Source organism: Eptatretus burgeri, chromosome 1, assembly GCF_056783735.1.
Source record: "Eptatretus burgeri isolate ZD-2024b chromosome 1, Ebu_testis_v1, whole genome shotgun sequence".
Lineage (NCBI taxonomy): Eukaryota > Metazoa > Chordata > Myxini > Myxiniformes > Myxinidae > Eptatretus > Eptatretus burgeri.
This window is the reverse complement of record NC_140961.1, coordinates 36,383,274-36,405,866: the sequence shown is the minus strand read 5'-3', so window position 1 is coordinate 36,405,866 and position 22,593 is coordinate 36,383,274. Positions and strand designations below refer to the sequence as shown.

Genomic DNA, 22,593 nt, shown 5'->3' with positions numbered 1-22,593 from the left:
GGTCGAGGTTATCCTGCCAGACATATGTTTACCATCTAATAACGAATTTTTCATTGGATGAGGCAACCGTTCATAGTCATCACAGCCTGGACACGCAACAGAAAAACCGCACGATATGCTATCTGGAGGGGTTAATTATCTATCAATAATACCGTAACACAAAATACAGTAATCATTTATTGCAGGGTTCTGAATATGCGGGGAGGTCGACAAGGTTTCTCCCTCCTCAAAGATCAACAGAAAAACTTCAATTCTCGTGGCATCAACAAATTGGGAAATGTGTGTGACTGCCTGCTGCCTGGTGCCTGCTTCTCAAAATCTTAACATTCCATTCCTTGTTTACCATTTCCAAAATATGAAACCTTTGTGGAGTAACATTGAAATAAATAAATGTGTAATTCTGCTGTCCTCCACCCCTACTTTCACATTTCTCAAATTTCCCATCTAACCATGGCAATGAGGTTCATTTTAGCAAAGGTGGAAGTGGAGGGAGAGGGAGGTTGAGGGTGTCAAAGCTCGAGTCGAAGGGTGTGTGCAAAGCTCACAAAACGAGCCGAATAGCTTGGAAAATTCACAGGTTTATTAAGTAATTTGTACAGTTCTAAAGTATGTGTGTGTGCATGTCTTTGGGGGAAAAAAAAACATTTTAAGCAAGGTCCCCCAACCTACACCCACCAAAAAGAAAACCAACCCATTTTAGCAAGGGTGGAAGTGGAGGGAGAGGGAGGTTGAGGGTGCCAAAGCTAGAGTCAAAGGGTGTGTGTGCAAAGCTAACAAAACGAGCTAACTAGCTTGGAAAATTCACAGGTTTATTAAGTAATTTGTACAGTTCTAAAGAATAGCATGTCTTTGGGGGGGGGGGGAATCATTTTCAGCAAGATCCCCCAACCTACACCCATCAAAAAGAAAACCAACCCCAACAAAATAAAAAAAATAATAATAATAATAAATCCAAAGCCATTTGTAAATACTCCAAAAAAATAATGAAAATGTTTTCCCATATTATCCCAATAAGCAGTTTCACGTTGTTGCAACTTCAAAGCTCATTTCACCTTGATCACCACAAAAATGATTTGATTGACATGCATTAACAAAAACATCTCCAAATAACATACCACAGCAATGGCAGTGAAACAAACTTAAAGGATCCGTTTACTTCTAATCCTAAACGAAGCAATGTGAATACACAGACAGAAACTGTACAACCAGGATGTAGGAAAAAAAACAAAAAAACAAAAACAAAGGGTCCACATATGAGTACCCAGAAGGGTCACAGCACATCTCCATCAGAATCCAAGATGAGATGCAGAGCTTTACAGGGTTTCTGCCCCTTGTGTGACAGATTTTCATTTATCCCCTGTGGATGTTGTATCTTGACCCTGAACAGGGAAAGGAACAGCATACCAAGAGAACTCGAGAGTTAAAATGTGTCATTATAAAATTCACCGATCATCGTTTCCCATTTGCACATTTTTATACAGCAGACCTCCAAATTTTACTTCCAATTAAGTAACAATTCTGGAAAAAAAAAAGAAGAGAGAGACAGAGAGACAGATTAACATGAGGGTTCTAAAGATCAAATACACATTCAATGAATAACTGGTTTGATTAAAATAAAATAAAAAAAAATTATACAACAGGATGTAATCACAAGTTGTGACCAAGACGATGGCAGAAAGCAAACTTGGGCACTAAAACTCATCTGAACAACTTTAAAAGGCATCTTCTTCTTTCGCATGTAGCACAAGGTTGAGGGGTGGCATCATTGGTTGAGGGTGCAGCTGATGCAACGCCCTCTGTAGGTTAGGGCAAGAATTTGGAATTTGGCCATGGCTCACCTCCTCTTTGTGGAGGACACCCTGGGATCTTTAACGTCCAGCAACTAATGCTGGCAGACAGGATGCACAGTTTAACGTCCGTCTGATGGACGGTGCACAAATCACCCTGCCTGTGAAACACGGGGATGAGAGTTCATAGCTGGGTCAGGATTTAAACTCAGGCTCGACAGTTTGGAGGCGAGTGTGCATACCTCGAGCTACCCTGCCAGTCGTAATAGGGCATGAAACCATTTATTAGCCGTAAACACATTTCAAACCAATCTCACCTTATCAAACACTGGATCATGCCTCTCCTGCACATCTTCCGATACTCCCCGTACCTCATCTCCCTCTCGATCGTCATCGCTCAGTTCATACTTATCATGCTCCCAGATAGGGCTGTTGCCAGGACGGCGCCATACTCGTGCACGGGCACGATATGGGATGAATCCTCGTGGGCGAGCTCGCCGTGGCCAGTAAGTATCTTCCCTCTCATCTCGATCATCATGCTGTAAGGTGAGGTGTACCGAGGGTGGGGAAGAATTGGTAAGTGAAACAGTGAACATCATGTGTTATACAAGTCATGGCAGACAGATGTGGAGGCCCAATACAAGTGTGTGTGTGTGTGTGTGTGTGTGTGTGTGTGTGTGTGTGTGTGTGTGTGTGTGTGTGTGTGTGTGTGTGTGTGTGTGTGTGTGTGTGTGTGTGTGTGTGTGTGTGTGTGTGTGTACATACATATATTTGTATTGGGCATAATTTTTTTTTTCTAAAACCCAAACTTACCTGATTGCTTCACAAGCTAACGCTATGTTGATAGTTAATATTATTCAAGACGAAGCTATGTCCCTGCCAGAGAGAACCATATTTACAAAGATTCCATTTCCTGGTTCTATTGCCATTGGCAACCAAAAATAAAATAGTTCCACCACAAGTTGGGACGACTATTGCATTTTAAATGCTTAATAGACCACTTTCAGAAAAATACGTACATACAGTAATGTATTCACATAATAATACCATTCCTATCGCACCATAAAGGTGCATAGGGCTGCCGAGGTGGTTTCATTGGCAAGGAGTACAGTCCTGGACGGGTCGCCTCTCCGACACAAGTTACCCCAAATGGTTATTACCCCAGTATACTGGTACTCATTTCGCCAACCTGGGAAGGATGACAGGCCAAGTCAACCCCACCTGGTGTTAATTCAACGGTGGACAGGGCCTCGAACTCTGAATGAACTAATCCTTTGGTCCCAAGCCAGCCACCTTAACTACTGAGCCAACACCAAGATTCATATACACATATACATGTGTTTAATACATAAAGCTCTTTCTAACCACTGAATGTTTAGTACATTCTCCAGTATAAATGTTTAGTACATTCTCGGTGGCAGAGAAAGCTGAAAGTTTGCATACTGATGCAACTGGAAGCCAATATCACAGGGAAAAAATGAAAAAATAAAAAGTTGGAAAATGTCCATAGAAAAAAATATCTGCAATACTGTGTTAATAAAAGTAATAAAAGTCAGCAAGTACAGTCTCGGTTTGCTCATTGCGGTTCACGTCACCCAAGACAATGGAGCCGACACTGGAAGTGGTTGCTAGGCAATAGTAACAAGTGCCTCTTCCACCTTTTATTTTATAACCTTTGCTGTATTTGCATGAAATTTTTTTATTGCTGTAAACTTTTTAACAGAGCTCATTATCATAACGAACTGTTGATTTACTCGAGTTATGAGGCTGTTGGCAGAATGCAACTACAACGGTCTTTTAAAAGTCAAATGGGACCAGACTTTATCCATGAGAAAGGAAGCAATTACAAGTGATTCTTGTCTGTCCCTGATCTATGATGTACTAAAGTATTGATGTTTTAAATATTGCTAATGACCAAGTGATCAAGGTAATGATAGCACACTAAATGGTGTATTTTGGGTCACGTGACTTGCCTTTTTTTGTTCATAGTTTGATTAAATTATGAATATACAATATTTTTTAGTTTGTCTTTTGGCATTATTATGTCTGCCCATAGGATGCACCCGAGTAGTTGATTGCATTATGCAAGCATGCCCCGCTGGGTTTTTTTATATACCGTTCATATAAAATTATTCTTCTGTCCTAGCCAAAGAAAGCTACATAAAAGTAACCACGAAAAGCAACAAGAGGTGATTAGTACCTGTAAAAGCATGTAACTCCTTTGCTGTCTGTAGTATAGCTGTTTCAAACCGAAAGTACCTGCAAGCCTTTGCCGTTTCAAACCCTACCCAGGTCCCTCCATAGTTAATTTGGAGAGATATCTGGAAGTAGTGGGGATGGGGTTGGAGAGGTATGTGGAAGTGTGTACGAAGATGTTGGCAAGATTGCACAGACTTGATGGGCCTAATGGTCTCCTCATACATTTAAGTTCCTTGTAAATCTTTGCAATACAAAGTCATCCTATTGTTCATTGAAGGTCCTTGTAAATCCAATAACAAGCTAATCACCCAGGTGTTTCACAGGCAGGGTGATTCATCAATGTGTTTTTGATAAAATGTTTTTAGCCAATTTCATCGATATTTCGACGATTTTCGAACTCGAGGATTTAGACGTCGGGCCTCGTGTTTGCGTTCACCTTGCCAGGAGAGAGATCACTAGCTGGGTTTTCAATCAATATGGATCATCATCACAGGGCTCGGTAGAGCTATCATGGCTTATGCAGAGTATATGCCTAAATATGCAATATTTAAAATATGTGCTGTCACGTTTACCAGTGGAAAAAACGTCCGTAAACAATAAATGTTTACTACTTCGAATCACCGTATACAGACCTCTCTAACCATACCGCTATAAAATCTCGAAACACCTGCAGCCTTGGCGAGCAATCATGCCCATGCAAGATCACGTGACATGTCATACTCTTTGGTTATGTAACCCTCCATGAGCAGAAGCAATGCTCCATTGTCTGTATTGAGTACCGTTTAGTGCACAGCCACAGTACATGTGATGAATGTGCACATCTATGAGATAACTAACAGAATGGTTTGGTTTATTGCTGCAAGGGGTCAACACAGTATTCTCCGAGAAGAGAAGCGGCTACCGAGGACAAGTCATTCTGGCAGAAGGCTGCAATTTAATTTCTTGCAAAGGAAGATTTGAAGGCAGAGTTGTAATTTACAGGCGATCAGGTGTTGCAAACAGTGATAAGTGCAGGTGTCAAAGTAACACCAAGAAATGGGTAAAGCACTTTGAGGACGGCAGAACAAACATTGTTGACAAGCCTCACCATGGCTGAACATGGAGAGCTGCTATTCGATCAAATGAAGAGAAGGATGAAGCAATTGTTCAAGATGGTTCATCGATATGTTTGCGACGTCGCAGCCAAATTGAACATTGGTCATCATGCTATGCAGGAAATGTTGGAGAACCTGGGTTACCCTCAAGTCTGTGCTCGATGGACACCTACGATGCTGATATATGACCATAAGCAGACCCGTCAGAAATTCCAGCACAGTTCCTGCGAAAGCATACTGCCGTACGAGATGAATTTCTGCTAAATATCGTAACAGGAAAAGGAAGACTGTTCCATCAGTTTCCCCACATCATCCCCATACAGCCCTGATTTAGCCCCCTTCACATTTTCACTTCTTTGGGCCTTTCAAGGAATCCCTTTGGGGAAAGCATTTTGCAAATCGTACTGAAATTGAAGTTGAAGTGCAAAAGTGGTTGTGAAGTGGCAGAACAGACCTTTACAGAGAAGGCATCTTCAAGTGACTCTCATGGTAGCAGAAGTGCGAGAATTGTGATGGCGATTATGTGCAGAAGTGACAATCGTACACCTACCCTATAATTACAAATTATCTCCATGTAATAGCCATCTTAACAAAGTTTGATGAAAAAGAAAAAAGAAACCTTTGGAACCACTATCGTAAGTTTGCCACCCAAAATATTCTTGTGTCCATCAATAGTGACAATGACATCACTTACGGCCCATTAGAGCTCTGTTATTTTACCAGGTGTTTTCCATTTCAACCAGTTGTTGAAATGACAGTTTTCATGCAATTAAAAAACATAAATCCTTAATAAATAAATAAAAATAAACTATAATCGACTGGGGGGTGACCAAAATTTTTTTTTCCATTTCAAATCCATCTTCATTCTAATGCTGTGTATTTTCTACATTCAAATCAACGTATCCGATCTCGACAGCAAATATAAAAGCGACAAAGATTTTTGGTAATCATAAAACATGAAGCAGTTTCGAAATTAGCAATTCATTTCCTTTTAAAGAAAACTTTAAGGCATGGATGGGAGCCGAGGGTAAGTTGTCAGTTCAAAATGCAAGCCAATAAACTGTACTTGCAGGATTTTCCACACCAGTACACCATGCCATTGCTTGCTTCCCGTGTGGAGTCCTTTACATTTGCAATCGGAACAGTGAAATAAAAGCGAAAATTCAGGGCGGCCCAAACTCGTGGATCATTCTCGTTCATAAATGTAAAATTATTTTAACAAAATGCTTATTCGTTAATGACCTTACCTCACTTTATATTTGGTAAAGGTAGTTGAAACAGAGAGAGTTCAGAGCTTTCAATTTCCCGTTGCCTTCGTTTCATTGTTATTTGCTCATCGTTTGTAGTCCTCATATCTGCTCGTCAAAGAGCAAATGGTTTTAGAAATATAGACTCTCCATGAAACAAGAACGACAGTTTGGTGAACGTCACTTGTACACACCACTCTCGTTATGTTGAATGACAGGAAAAGTGCACCAAATAAAATTTAATTGAACATCAAATATATCCTTACAGCATTGCTATGGAAGAGCAGCAAAAGAAACAGAGACAGAGACAGACACAGAGACAGACACAGAGACAGACACAGAGACAGACACAGACACAGAGACAGACACAGAGACAGAGACAGACACAGAGACAGAGACAGACACAGAGACAGAGACAGACACAGAGACAGACACAGAGACAGACACAGAGACAGACACAGAGACAGACACAGAGACAGACACAGAGACAGACACAGAGACAGACACAGAGACAGACACAGAGACAGACACAGAGACAGACACAGAGACAGACACAGAGACAGACACAGAGACAGACACAGAGACAGACACAGAGACAGACACAGAGACAGACACAGAGACAGACACAGAGACAGACACAGAGACAGACACAGAGACAGACACAGAGACAGACACAGAGACAGACACAGAGACAGACACAGAGACAGACACAGAGACAGACACAGAGACAGACAGACAGACAGACAGACAGACAGACAGACAGACAGACAGACAGACAGAGAGAGAGAGAGAGAGAGAGAGAGAGAGAGAGAGAGAGAGAGAGAGAGAGAGAGAGAGAGAGAGAATGTGAATGAGTTCCGGCAAGCACTATTATGATGGATTATATTAATCAAGAGTGTTTATCAGAGTATTTTTATTGTCGTGGGAATCGATGTGTGGCTGACGTCGACTGTCAACCCTTCGTCAGAACTGATGGTCAAATGAAAAGAGACCGATGCTCAAACCATCTGCTACAACTCGTTTCCTCTCGTGGTAGGCACACCAAGATCAACTTTTTAGATCCTCGTGGAGGATCTCTAAGTCTTACTCACGTTGTAGTTCTTCATCTTCTTCTTGTGGACTTTTTTGTTTCACAGCCTACAGTTTTCATCGAAACTTCTTGAAACTTGGCATATATATGTAAAAATATCCTGCACAGACAGTAACCATCTCCAATTTTGAAAATTACTCCTAGAAAAAAAAGTTATGACGTCAAAATATCTCCGCTAATGGAAATCGCCTAAAAAATTATCTCTGAAACTAGGCAAGCCTTTTAAATTCTGTTTGCGGGAATCGGACAGGGCATTAGCAGAGATGAATTACCGCACATATGATACATCATTATGACGTCATATCAATTTTTATGACATCATTCCTATTTTTTGACATTTTTTGTTTCACAACCCAGAATTTTCATCGGATCTTCGTGAAACTTGTCATGTATATGCAAAAAGCCCACGCGCAGGCAGTAACCATCTCCGATTTTGGAAATTCTTCCTTGAAAAAAGTTGACGTCATAATATCGCCGCTAATGGAAATCGCCTATACCATTATCTCCGAAACTAGGCAAGCTGTTTGAATTTTGTTTGCGGGAATCAAGCCGGACATTAGTGCAGATAATTTATCGCAAACCTGATACATCACAATGACGTCATATTCGTTTTTATGATGTCATCATTAAGAGGACGAGGATCTTAGCTCATTTGAGCTTGTTGTTGATAAAACCCGCTGCTTATCTTGTTTGCCGATGCAGACCTACACCAACCTTCACAAAGTGGTATTACACTGCATCGACTTGATAATCCAATTTTTCTCCATAAACACATAAAACTGGAATATGAACGCAACATCACTGTGTTGGGATGAGCCTTGTCTGCTTGTAGAAACTAGAAATGTGCTCTCCACCCCTCAGGTCAGTCTGGCATGTGTGTAAATGAGGTTTTACTGTAATAGTAGTTTATTACTTCATATGCAGCATGTGGCTGCTGGTTGCATCATTGCTGGTTGCATGGCTGTGCCACTGATGCAGTGCCTCCTGTTTCCAGTAAGCTGGTACTCATTTTTGCCGACCTGGGAAGAATGACAGGCTGAGTCAACCCACCTGGTGTTATTTAATGGATGTCAGGGGCTTAAACTAAAGACTCAAAGATCTAAAGCCAGCCACCTTAACCGATAAGCCAACACCCAGCTTGGTAGTAGTAGTTATAAATACAAGTTTGGTGAAGTCGAAGATTCATTCAAGCAAATGAAAAATGTTCAATTTTTTTTTCCAGTTAAAGTAACTTGATACCTTAATTAATGCGGCTTTTAGGTGGGTAGATGTTTTTATACTTCAAAAAAGGATTATTACTCCAAACAAATTGCACTCATGATGTCGTCGCCGTCGTCGATGCCAAATCCGTGGGCCAACTACTGGAAAATCCTTTTTATTTACCGAACTAGAGTTCCAGCAGTACTTACAAGAAAATACTTCTTGCTTTTAGGGGTATATTCTGGATCCCATTCTTCCTCAGGTGGCTTGTATGCTGGGTAACCTGTTGCCGTTCCATAAGGCTGATAACCAGGTTGTTGATAGTACCCACGACCGTGGTAATAGCCCCGAGGACGCAACTGCAGAGAAAAGGCAAAGGCAAAGTGTGTGGCTGTTAATAAATGAGGGGGCCTACGAAGCATTTAGGTGGCCATCCTGCCTGTCCAGGGATCTGCATGTATCCAGCTTAAACATTACCTAAAGCTGTTAAAAAAAAATAATAATAATAAAAAATGAGGACAATGCTTCTTTTTGGTTTTACTGAAATGTTTGTATATTTTGGGGGCAAAACAAAAAGAAAATTTTTTAAAAATATATTAAAAAATAAAATAAAATAAACCTACAAATTAAATCATTTCCAAAGATCAATTTTTTTTTTTAAGTAAAATTTTGGTTAATCTTATTTACAATAAAGTTTATGAAAAACATCAAATTCAGGGAACAGAAACAATATTTGCTACTAATATTCGTAGTGCTTCAATACCCACAAGCATTTCAATCAAAAATTTGTATTTGGTAGCATTTGTATGTTGTACCTAATTCTGCATAAAAGTGGGAGAGGTAAGGAATGAATGGAGGATGACGACGGTATGGAAGTTCAGGGAAGGGAGAGAAGGAGAGGAAAGAACGGACTGAAAAAGAGGAGACAATGGCAAATGGAATGCATGAAACGATATTTGAGGGAGGAGGGGGAAGGGGGGGGGGAATGCGATTGGTGCCACAAACTGCACTATTTTGGGAATGCAATATCTAGGTGGATCCTTACATAAAGAACTAATCAAAATATTTAAATGCTTTATGTAATTCAGCTTGTGTTGCCACTGGACAGGAAACTCTGGAAGCAAACAAGCATTACATGAATAGGAGTTACAAGCAACAAGCAATTCAAGTCATGGTTTTATTGAGACGATGGATTTATCGAACAAAAATGAAAAAAGCGACTCGGTTGTACACAATACACTAGCATTGTGTAGGGAGTCATTGGCTTTGCAAAGCTTTGTTCCTCATCTTCATTATACCGTTTACCAACGTACGATTGTGCACTCAGCTGCAGGATGGCCTAGGCCCTCGAGGTAGGCACACTCACCTCAGAGCCGTCTAGCCTGTATTCAAATCCCAACTCAGCTATAAACTGTCATCTTGAGGTTTGGCAGCCAGGGTAAGGCATCGATAGGTGTGTCATCCCTCAGATAGACACTAAACTGGGCTTTCCATCTGGCAGCATTAGTTGGTGGACTTAAATATCTCACAATGTCCTGTGCGAAGAGTAGGTGAGCTACCACTGGCACCCTGAAAAAATTAAATTTCTGCTCTAACCTACAGGGGGAACTGCATCAGTGGCATAACCACACCTCCAACAAATGATGCGCCTAGCAGCCATGTGTTATATACAGAAGATGATGATTGTGCAATATCACTCCAAATGTCCTTCATTACTCCACAATTTATCCAAAGGCTGTTTGGTCATCGTTTGTCCTCACTTTCTATACAATCTCACACAGCCTTAATAATGCTCATTTCTGGATGGGCTTCATGCAGGCCAAGCCATGGTTGTGAGTGCGAAAGCCTGTTTATAATTTGACCATACTTGCTGTTTACTTGGAATCACAGCTTTTCAGGAAGATAAACACCCACTTAAGTAGTGTTGTTCATGAAGGAATGGCATGATGGATCAGAATCTACCTGTCCTCAGCAGTCAGTATGCCATCACTTTTGTGTTGATCACAAACCTCATAAGCTGAGATACAGCCTCATCCTCCACTATACTAGTAGTGGACAAAAAAACAAAAAACAAAACAAAAATTGGAAACACCTGGTTAAATGGGGAACACCAAATGACAGCTTCCACACAGGTGGAGCCCATGTGTTAATTAAGCAAATGACATCCCAGCATGCTTAGGGTCATGTATAAAAATGTTGCAAAAGCCATGGTTGCCTATAATTATGGTTAGCATGGCTGCAAGAAGAAATCCCCCTTCCCAATGCCCCCATCCAAGAAGCAAACGTCATCGCCCAATGGTTTGATGAGCATGACACTGGTGATATCCACATGTCCTTGCTTTCTCAGTCATCAGATTTGAACCCAATCAAGCATTCATGGGATATTCTGGAACGACACCTGGGACAGTGTTTTCCAACTCCATCAAACAGGTGTGAGTTCATTTCCTTTCTCGTGTAAGAATGGTGCCGCATCCGTCCTGTCGAATTCCAGACATTGGTGGACTCTATGCTATGGCGCATACAGGCCATACGTGGTGGCCCAACGCCCTATGAAGTGACTTTACATTGATGTTTCCATTTTTTTTTGTCCACTACCTGTAGATGTATATCGAATATTTAAAAGAAAAATATAAAAAAAAGTCATTTATTGTTGTTGAAAAATTGGAACTTTAACTCGTAGGCAAAGTGCACCTGCCTCAAGCCTTGATCATTTCAATGTGTGGTCCGATACTCATTTCAACCTTTTGGTTTGGCAACCTCACCTCACCAGCGGCTTTGATCAACTATATGTCCATCGATGTCACTGGAAGAGCTCGGACAAAGAACAGATAAGGACACAGCATAACAAAAGGAAACCGCCAACAGCAGGTGGAGGGAGAAAGTAGATAGAGATGGACAAACAAGGGATGCAGGTAACGATGAGGGATAAGGGAGAATGCGAGGGGTGGACAAGATGGATCCATAAGCAAAACTTTGGGAGGTGTTGGTTTAATGGGTGTAAAAAAAGATCATGGTTTTGGATGGGGGATGACATGAGATGGTTATGAACAGCGGGCTTGAAGAGCTGGAGGGAAGAATGAGAATGAAGTGTGTGTGCGGAAGGTGGTTGCAAAGGCAGATAAAAATACGAAAGAGGAATAAATGAGTGGAGGTGGGCAGTGGTTCTAGATTTAGGCAGTTCCACTGGGAGGTGGTTGCTGGTAGACCAGGTTTGTCCTGCAGATACCTAGGGTTGGGGGGGGGGGGGAGGGAGGACAAAGCACGGAGAGGGCAGAAAGTGCACAACCATAAATGAGGCAGAAGAAGACGGAGAGACCACTGACCCGTCGGCGATTGCGAAGTGATTGGCCCATAGACTCGGCTTCACCATTAGATTCCAATGATTTTGAAAGCCTTGGTTTCAATGGCATCAAGAGGAGCAAAATGTGAGGTGGGGGCACCAACCCAGATGGGAGAGCCATACTCCATCAAGCTATGGATGAAAGCCTTGCAGGTGGATATGAGCTCAGGTGTGTCAAGGAAGAACTTTGCACGACAGAGGATGCCCAGTTGGTGTCTGCCATTGGAGGCCAACTTTGAAATGTGGCTTGCCCAAGAGAGATCATGGCTCAAATCGACTGAACCTCTTCACGAGATTTGTTGAGAAAGTAGATGTTCACAGCTGTTTGGACAGTTCAGTTACTGACATGATTACCTGTCTTGTGGCGAATACAATCAGACATATGCAACTTCTTTGAAGAATTTCAGCCTTCTGCCTCAATCACATTTATTCCCAATGCAAGCTTCATACACACCCTCTTCGGTCTCGCCTGCATGTTATTGAAACATGGAACCTTGCTGCAGTTTTTACCAAACGACATATCCTTTATCAGGCAAAACTTAGATTTATACGTGCTTGCCATGGAGTATTACAAGTCTGATGAGCCATGAATAGTTTCATTCACATGACTACTGGGGATGGGATGACCACGTTATTTTTATTAACTTCATACTTGTGCAGCACTTTGATGAGTTAAATGACAACTGAGAGTGCAAACCGATGAAAACTTCGGTCCTCTGGTGCGTTTTTTTTTTGTTTGTCTTCAATATTGAGGCTCGTATAAGACCGAACACACAGAGTGTATAACAAAGGGTGCAGGAGACAAGAGGGGCTGGGGAGGGAAGCACAAAACAGTGGGAAACAAAGACATGAGATCTGTCGAAGGGAGAGGGATGGGGTGGGGTACACAGGGTAAACATCTTTACGATAAAGAAAGACAATTACGTAGCCTTTCATACTCTTTTCCTGAATTTCAAAAATTGTTTCAAATAGGTCACCTCCTTTTTTATATTAAAAATAAATAAATAAATAAAATTCAGAATGCTCCCCACCCCCCACCCCCCCCCCCCTTAAAAAAAACTGATTTGGCAACCTAATTACAACAGTGCTTAGCAAACAAACCAAGATAATTACAGTGGGACACCACTTGATCGAGTTTCCACAGATCATGAAATTAAATGGGAAGAGTTTCCAATTTATCTATCACTAATACACACTACCACACACACACACGTTTTTTCAACACGGCAGGATTGTTTTTTTCAAATTGTAATCACACGATTCAAAGTGTAAAACAAAGTTTGTTTTTTTCCTTCTTCTTACATTCATGTGACGGGGCATTCAAATACACTTTTCGCACCTGCCCATCCATGAGGTCAAATGCGTCTCAAGTGAACGGGACTACACCATCGTGTTTTTGGCCAATGCTTACTCACAATTTGTACTTATTGCTGCATTTGTTGCAAGATAATATAAACAGACATTATTAATGTTAAAGTTTATTCAGTGTAAAAGCATCAAATAAAGTGTTATTATGATCTAACTCGCATGTACTCTCTAAATCTATGCTGGGTGAGGGTGGTGAAGGAGGGAGGGAGGAGCAGCCCTGTTATTCCCATTGGTATACATTACGTCTGCATCATGCATCAGTCAATTGGTAGTCCAGCAGCAGATATCTGTGCAATCGAGTGGTGTCCTACTGTATTTTAAAATAAATGGACATTGAACAAAGCGCTTCAAAAATTACTTGGAAGATCTGGACTGAGATGTTCCGAAAGACCGTCAGCACAATGCCAATGGTTTATGGCTTTACATCGATACTATTCCCAATAAAGCAAAAACAAAGGTAAACCAATGAGTGGACTATACTTCCATTTCCCACAACCCCTTCCCATGAAAGATAAAAAAAAAAAAAAAAAATCAGGAAAACTACACTGAGGCCAATCCATCAATCAATCAAAAAATAAATAAAACTTAATGTCCCTCTCCACCCTCAAAACCTCCCTTGCATCACAATTCTCGTTTCTCTACTTTAAAACCACAACCCCCGAAAATATGCAAGATACCACCACCTATCCCACACACCATACGACTGATCATGAAGGAGTCAAAAGGTTTCTCCCCCAACCATGAAGGAATGATCTTGCACCAGTGAAACTCGGCACAGGCGTTCGTGCTTTTATATGCAGTTTACAACCAGGATCACGCATTCTTCCCAATGGTGGGGGGCTTTCCCAATGCCACAGGAATAGAAGTCATGGCTATTTAGGTTTTTAGGTTTTTGATCAGTGGAGAAATGTTTTTGATCCCTTTGTACATACCGTTAACTTCAGCACACAACCTAAATCTCAACCACACATTTCACATAGAGTTACCTCTCCTTACAGAGATACTTACAAAATATCCCCGAGGGCGATAGCCTCCACGTGGTACAAAGTATGGCCGCTCTCCCAAACGAGATTTGTCAAAGCCTCCCATCGGATGGTAAGACCAAGACGGGCTGAGGGGAGGGGGGTAAGGGGTAGGGAGGTGGGGGTCAGTGAGAAAATACTGTTCACCGATTTTTTGAAGTCTGAGACAAACACATTTACACGCGGCTTTGTTCATCAAAAGGTCCGCTTTCATTGCACACAACTGGGCTGGCTCGGTGGGCAGAATAAAATAAAATAAATAAATGAATACATTTTAAAAACGTATATCCTGGATCTCTGCAAGGAAAATAAATCTCAGCAATACCCTTCAGCTTGTGGAAATAAGCAACTAAACTCCTGTTCCTGAGAGACACGTGTAGGGGAAAATATCATTTGAAAAAGGAATTGTGCACAGCTTTATCATAATACGTAGATACATCTCGAACATCATCCACCGCAGATGTACTGTACGAGGTGCATTCAAATATGAACATCTCCCAATTCATTTCAACGAGCACGCAAGACCAACAAAAATGTCACGTACTTCTTGAGGAGTGCTGTACAATGTTGGTGCCTGCCCATCCAGGATGTGAATGCTGTAGCAAAACTTTCTTCAGGAGCATGTGATGACCACTGATAAATTGATGATACCACCCGTGATAGGCAGGAGAAGTTGCAACCACAAAGACAGTCTTTCCTTTTTGGAAACAACCAATAGTCACCGGGCACAATGTTGGTGAATATGGTTGATTTCCGATCATCAATTTGGTTTCAGACCAGGTCACTCAACCCTGGATATGCTGCTTCTGCTCTCCCAACAATGGAAGAAGGTTCTCAATGCCGGACGTGAAATCAGAGCCATATCCCAAGACATATTGCATGCTTTTGACACAGTCTGGCACCCTGCTCTGCTCACCAAACTCTCTTCCTATGGTATCCATGGCCATCTCCACTCATGGCTCACAGACTTCCTCTTCTGTCGCAGTCAACGTGTGTCCCTAAATGGAGTTCTTTCATCCCCTCTTCCTGTCCAGGCTGGAGTTCCTCAAGGTAGCGTTCTGGGCCCTGTTGTTTTTCTGGTTTTCATCAATGCTCTCTCCGACTCTCTGGAGAATCCTCTTTATCTCTTTGCTGATGACTCCATCCCTGTCGTACCATCTGTTAGACCAGCAATCAGCAGCTTCTTCGATCACTGCAGATCTGGGTAAAATCACAAACTGGTCCAACACGTGGAACATATCTTTCAATCCGGACAAATCTCACACTCTCACTATGTCTCTCTGAAAGGACCGTTTGGAAAAAACCCCATCCACTTTCGCAACAATCCTCTGGAAGGAGTCCTTTCATTCAAGCTTCTGGGTCTCACTATCTGCCATGATCGTTCCTGGGAAAGCCACATTTCCAACCTGGCCTCCAAAGCCAGTCGCCGACTGGGAATCCTTCAGCGTGCAAAGTCCTTCCTCGGCCCACCTGAGCTCCTGACCACATACAAAGCTTTCGTCTGCAGCCTGATGGAGTACTGCTCTCCCCTCTTTGCTGGTGCTCCTGCCTCCCACCTTTCTCGGCTTCATGCTGTGGAAACCAAGGCATTTCACATCATTGGCATCTCCCACGATGAGGCTGAGTCTTTGGGCCACTCACTCTCTCACCACAGGCAGGTCGGCGGTCTTTGTCTTCTACCGTCTTCTCTCCGGTCTCGCCCCCCCCCGCCCCCTGCTGTGTCTGAGATTTGTCCCCACCATATTTCCACAGGGCGCTCAAGGTCCGCCAACAACCCCCTTCTGGTAAAACTACCAAAATCACAAATCACTGCTCACCTTCACCCTTTCATTCCTCTTTTTTCCCCACCTTTGGAACAAACTCCCTCACTGTTCAATCCCATTCTTCCCTCCAGGCCTTCAAAACAGCTGTTCTCTACCACCTATCATCCCCCATCCAAATCCTCAATCTTTTCTACCCCCATTAATCCACCCCACCCCCACCTCCTTTTCTTCCTGAAAGTCCCTGTAATGTCCATATTGTGTACCCCGTGTTCCCCACCTCTTCTCTCCTCTCCCTTCCACAGATCTCCTAGTTTCTCTGTTCCCCACTGTTTTGTCGTTCCCACTCCCGCCCCTCTTGTCTCATGCCCCCCTTGCTGTGCATTGTGTGTTAGTTCTCATACGATCCTCGACAAAGTATATATATATATATATATATATATATATATATATATATATATATATATATATATATATATATATATATATATATATATATATATATATATATATAATAAAGTACGGGCTTCATGAGCAAAGTACAGCTCCAAATTGTGTTGCAGCACCGACACCACAGACAAGCTCTGACTGCATTCAATAAATGTAAGGGCAAAATTCCTTGAATATTTATAGAGTAGATGAAATGTCGAAAAAAATAAATAATAACAATAATAAATAAACAAACAAACAAATAATAAAAAAAAACCTTTTTTTAAAATTTATTTTACTTTTTATCGGTCAGAGCTATTAATAGTCCGGGAGCCAACCTGTGTACGAGGCTGTTTTAGGGTTGGACCTTACAGCCTCTGCTATAAAATTTTACACCCCCAGGATGTTTAGATATATGTTTGCAGTTCATGAAAACCAATGTTGGCAATTCATAAGCTCTTGCGAAAAATTTTGGCGGCCGTTTTTGTTTGAGGAAGATTTGAAAAATTTGATAAAACAGCAATTGTCAATAAAATTTCTAAAAAAATTAAAAAATCACATTCATGAAAAATAAATGTGAACTAAATGTAAGAATTCAATCAGTGCATTGTAAAATGACAAAAAAAAATTGCCTTTGTGAAAGTAAACCTCGTAAAAGTACATAATTTTGTGAAAAATGCCTTAAAAATAACGTTTTTGAAGATGGCCTTTAGAACTTTTCTTATCATAGGCAGATGCTGCATTAGAATACTAATTTCTCTTAATGTGATATGAACATGGTATCCATGGCTAATTAAAACAGCAAATTTGATTGAGTTCTATCAATTTTTAAAGAGAAAATTAACATTTTTGTCAACCAAAGTTACCCCTACCCCCAAAATCCTCTTACTCTATTGAACACAGTTCGGTTAAGGTTTGCTGGATCCAGGTTGGGTACTTCACAGTTCACTCTTCCAAAGGAAAATTCAATGGTGTTTGGAGTGACATGGCCCTGGAGCAGACATACAACAATGAAGGGAAGACATCTCTGTTCAAACGCATATCTCAGGCACCAGCTGCTCGAGATAAATATGTGAAAACAGCACCATTTCTCACAGCTGTATCAGAGAACATAAAGTCTATGGCTAATCTAGGCCAACAGGAATCTACTCATCATGGAGAAACACAGAAGCAGGCAACAGAAGAACATATGCATGTTGAGGAGATCAAGAAAGTGATATGCCAGCAGATGATAAACCCATTCCAGTGTAACAACCAAGTGGTTCTGCTCAATAGAGCAACTAGTGAGAAGGCTGCTTCAAAAGACTTGGTCCATGCTCAAGCTAAGGGCATGGAAGCCATTATGAAAGCAGAAGAGGTGGTCTCTATTAAGATTGAACCACTGAAGCTGGTAACTTTCTCCTCACAGAAGAAATCAAAACCATCAAGGAAACAGAGTTTAATCAGGATCTATCAAGATGAGACTGCAACTACACGTGTGCTGTGTTTCTATCGAGATGCCGACCCAGTCACAAGACAGATTGCATTTTCCCATGAGTGGACAGACTATCCATCATCCCTGTTTGAGGTTGATCCACGCTTAGCACAGGGGGTTGTAATGCGCAAAGGCAACGAGTCTGATTTCGTGGCAGTGCTAATTGCTGAAGCTGAGCAGGATGTTGTTTTACAGCTGCCATCATTACCACAGAGTGACCTATACACAGTTTATCTGGTAGACACAATGGCATTTGTAAATAAATACCAAAAAATGGGTGCGAAAACATTTGGTGAACTTCCCCAGCTGTATCTTCGCAAGCAGGTGTATCCTGCAGTTGAAACCTGAAATGTGCAACTGTGTCAACATCATTGGTGATCAGTATGATTTTGATGATAGCCATACTTTGAAGGGTGATGAGCAGCAGAGGAGAAACCAGACAGACCAGGCAAGACAATTCTCACCATCCAAGAGTCTAGAAATTCCGGACTGGAATTTATTCATGAAGAATCCAAGAAATAAAGGAAATCTTCAGAACTTCATTGGCACTTCCCTTTGTGAGAGTCCTGAAGCTATTCCGGATGGAGTGACCATCATTCTTGGTAGTATGATGGAAAACAAAGGTCACACTCTTTCCATCACATCAGCATCAAGTTCAGTTCTGGACTTACCTTGTGAAGAACATGAAGAGGCAGACACAAGGATTATTGCTCATCTTGCGTATTGTGTGGAATATCTTGATCACCATCGAGCTGTTGTGCATGCAACAGATACAGACATAATTATGCTGTGTATATATCACTTCTGCTGCTTGAACACATTGCAAGAACTCTGGATACAACGGCAGGAATCAATACCTACCTATTCATGAGCTGGTAGAAGTGTTGAGCAAGAAGTACCAGAAAATCCTCTTGATGTCGCAGCTACACTTCTGTGCACATATGTGTTGTGTGGATGTGACACAGTGAGCTACCCATTCAGAAGGGGAAAAGAAGAGGTCAGGTCAGGTATGGGAGCATGTGCCAGAACAGCGCGCCGCTGCGTCCACTTTCCGCCGGTACTCCAGGGGCCTCCGTCTGGCCATCCCCCAGGCAGATGCCAGGCCCATCCCCATCTCCTTGAGATGATGGTCAACCTGCTGCAACCATGAGGCACGTGGTCGGCCCACTGGCCTCCCACTCATGAGACCTCGCTGAGAGAATCTGGTGAGCAGGATCAGCGTCAGGAAAACGAGCCACATGTCCATACAGCCGCAGCTGACGCTCACGGACTATGCAGGTAACAAATCTCATCCGAGTCTCTCTCAGCAACCGCTCGTTGGACACAAAATCCGACCAGCGATAGCCAAGGATTCTCCGAAGAGACCTGGTACCAAAGGAATTAAGTCTCCGTCTCAGATCCTTGGTCAAAGTCCAAGTCTCGCACCCATAGAGCAAGACTGGAAGTACCAAGGACCTGAAGACTCAGACTCTCGTCCTCCCGCACAGCACCGGCAGCGCCACACCCCATGATCCAGTGAATCCATGACTCCCCAGGCCCGACCCAGACGTCTATGGCTGACCTCCGGCTCAGAACCTGCGGAGACATGAATATCACTGCCAAGGTAAGTGAATCTCTCCACGACCTCAACATCCTCACCACAAACAGACACAGACAGGACAGCAGCATCCAAGATGTCACCGAAAGCCTGGATCTTAGTTTTGACCCAAGAAACCCGTAATCCCAACGGCTCCGACTCCTCATTCAGCACCTCGAGGGACCCAAGAGGGTGTCTAAAGTCTCCGCAAAGATGACTGCATCATCTGCAAAATCAAGGTCCGAGATCTTGACATTGCCAAACGATGCACCGCAACTTGATCTCTCCGACATCCTCCCTAGAATCCAGTCCAAACAAGTGCTGAAAAGTGTGGGACAAGTACACACCCCTGACGAACTCCAGTAACAACTGGAAATAAGTCAGAGATGATACCACCACACTTCACAGCACTCTCAGTACCAGAGTAGAGTTCAGACATCAGATCGATCAGTTTTGGTGGCACCCCACGAAGACCAAGAATCCTCCAGAGGACATCCCGATTCACTGAATCGAACGCTTTACAGAGATCAACATAGGCTGCAAGCAGCCCCTGCCGAAACTCTCGTCTGTGTTCGGTGAGGACACGAAGTGCAAGGATACGGTCAATCGTTGACCTCTTTGGTGTAAAGCCTGACTGCTCTGGACGCTGGTGCTCAAGCAGATGGTGGCAAACCCTATCAAGAATTATCCGAGCAAAGACCTTGCCCGGCACTGAGAGCAGCGTCACCCCTCGGTAGTTTTTGCAGTCTTGGCGATCACCCTTCCCTTTCCAGAGAGGGACAACAAGGCCCCTCTTCCAGTCAGTTGGGATGATGCCTGTGTTCCTGTGAAAAGAAGAGCGGCACAGGTTTCTCTGGGACTGATAGGAAACCTTCCCCACCTTGTTGATTTTGGAAGAGATAGTGAAATGGCAGCAACAGAATGTGTCATTGATGAGGCCAGAGTATACTGGACTGCTCTGCATGGCCAAAAAGGGTTAAGCTGTTTGGATACCCTCAGGCAGCATATGTTTGTCTCTTCAAAATTAGACCTTAGGTCACTGCCAGCAACAGAAGATGCGTTTTACTTCCTTGTTTTAAGAGCATTGTATCAATTGCTTCTGTATAGACGTGCACATCTCAGTGACCGAGCACTTCCCCCAGCCACAACATTTGGCAGAACCCTTATCAATGGAAAACTGGTCCCAATTCTCATGTCTAAGCCAGCCAAGCCAAACATAGACAAAACGGTGTCTTGCATGTGCAAATTATCCAAATGTCTGAAACGATGTTCATGCAAAAAGGCTGCTGTGCCTTGCTGAGTGACATGCATATGCCTTGGTCAGAGAGGTTCATGTGGTGGAGTTGTTTCAGAGAGTGACTCTTCCTCTGAAGAGGATGTTTCATGTCACAATATTGTGTTAATCCATTTCTAATTTTATCTTCCTTAAAACCATGGCATGTAAAAGTATGTTCTTGTTCCTGACCCCATTGATAGTCAAGCATTTCTGAGTTACATAAATCTTTTGTTGTTTGACATATAACCTTGTCAATTGAAGGTAGGTTAAATCTACACCAATTGTGATATAGGAAATGAACTCCTCTTTAATATGAGGGGTCATTTGTGTATATAGGTTTAGTGGTTATGATTTTAGGACAATATGAATTACCCCTACCCCCATCCTACATCTTCGCTTTTGCCAACATTTTGTTATCAGAGGGGGCTCGCAAAAGTGTTGACTGTGTTGTTGCGCAAGAGTTTCACCATTGCCAACATTGGTTTTCATATACTCAAAGGGTGTCTCTTTATGAAAATCAACACAAAAATTTTATAGCAGACCGGGCAATTTTTTTTAATTTTGATCGGTTGGCTCCCGGACTATAAATTCCAAGAACTAGAACGGGCACTCATAGAGCGCATACCTTCGCCGCCACTACTTTTTTTGTTCTTGGTACGAGTGTGGGGAACTGGTTTCATTTGAATGGTCTTATGACACAAACCACATATCTATAATGTCATGACCCCCCCCCGACTTTCGGGGGCTACGGACTAAACAACAATCAACTCACGTCGTTTTGGCGAGTCTTCACTCGCAAGCTCGGTGAATACAACGTTTCAACAAGAGAAGGTAATCTCGTTTGATTCCGGTTTCATGCAAATCGAATAAGAATTGACTGAGTTATGCCGAAAACCGCATATTTTTCAAGGGTGTGACCCCCCCCCCCGACATTTTACCCCAACCGGTGACATGTGTTATGACGTCATTGTGTCACAAGATTGGGCATTAAATTCTGAACATTTTGGTGCTGGGTTCATGTAAAGCGGACAAGAATTGACCGCGTTATGTCAAAAACCACATATTTTTCAAGGTCGTGACCCCCCTGACCTTTGACCCCTAACCGGTAACAAGAGTATGGGCGTCATTGTGTCATATTGCATATCACAAGATGAGGCGTTGAATTCTGAACATTTTGGCGTTAGTTGCATGCAAATTGAATAAAAATTGACCGTGTTATCGTAAAAAGACGATTTTGACCTTTTCCTGACCTTGACCTTGACCTTTGACCCGAATGATCCCAAAATCTAATCGAATCGTTCCTGGCTAATAACCAATCATCCCACCAAATTTCATGCAATTTGGTTTAATACTTTTTGAGTTATACGAATCACAAGATTACAAACAAACAAATAAATAAATAAATAAATAAATACACGCCGACCAAAACATAACCTTATGCAGAATGCGAAGGTAATGATGACCCTTTGATACATTTGAGGTATAACAGTGGTTGGCATGTTCTAATTGTTGTAACTGGTTAAAAAAAAATTAAATCTTAATTGGGGGCAGGATAGGATGCATGTGGTGGACAACATGGATGCAGAAGGAAACTCTCAGGAAGGTAAAACTGGAAGTTTGTAAGGAGGTGGGCTCGAAGGTGTGGGGGTTAACGGGTGGAGAAAAGATTGTGGTTTTGGATTGGGGAAGATCTGAGATCGTAGTGAACAGCTGTCTTAAAGACTTGAAGGG

General features: G+C 42.3%; 1 protein-coding gene across 11 annotated transcripts in view; it reads right to left on the bottom strand.

The window, feature by feature from the left end:
* Positions 1–558: 558 nt before the first annotated feature.
* Positions 559–22,593, bottom strand: part of LOC147034244 (uncharacterized) — a 54,388-nt gene continuing 32,353 nt past the window's right edge. For 6 of the 11 annotated variants that reach the window (XM_085879153.1, XM_085879183.1, XM_085879210.1 and 3 more), the window contains 4 exons: positions 14,334–14,436; positions 8,827–8,976; positions 2,105–2,326; positions 559–1,518 (listed from right to left, as the gene is read on the bottom strand). In XM_085879153.1, coding sequence (XP_085735279.1) covers positions 1,474–1,518; positions 2,105–2,326; positions 8,827–8,976; positions 14,334–14,436 — 520 coding nt within the window. In that variant the 3' untranslated portion in view covers positions 559–1,473. The remainder of the gene's footprint in view (positions 1,519–2,104; positions 2,327–8,826; positions 8,977–14,333; positions 14,437–22,593) is intronic. The other 5 variants (XM_085879202.1, XM_085879218.1, XM_085879224.1 and 2 more) reach the window with 5 other exon arrangements.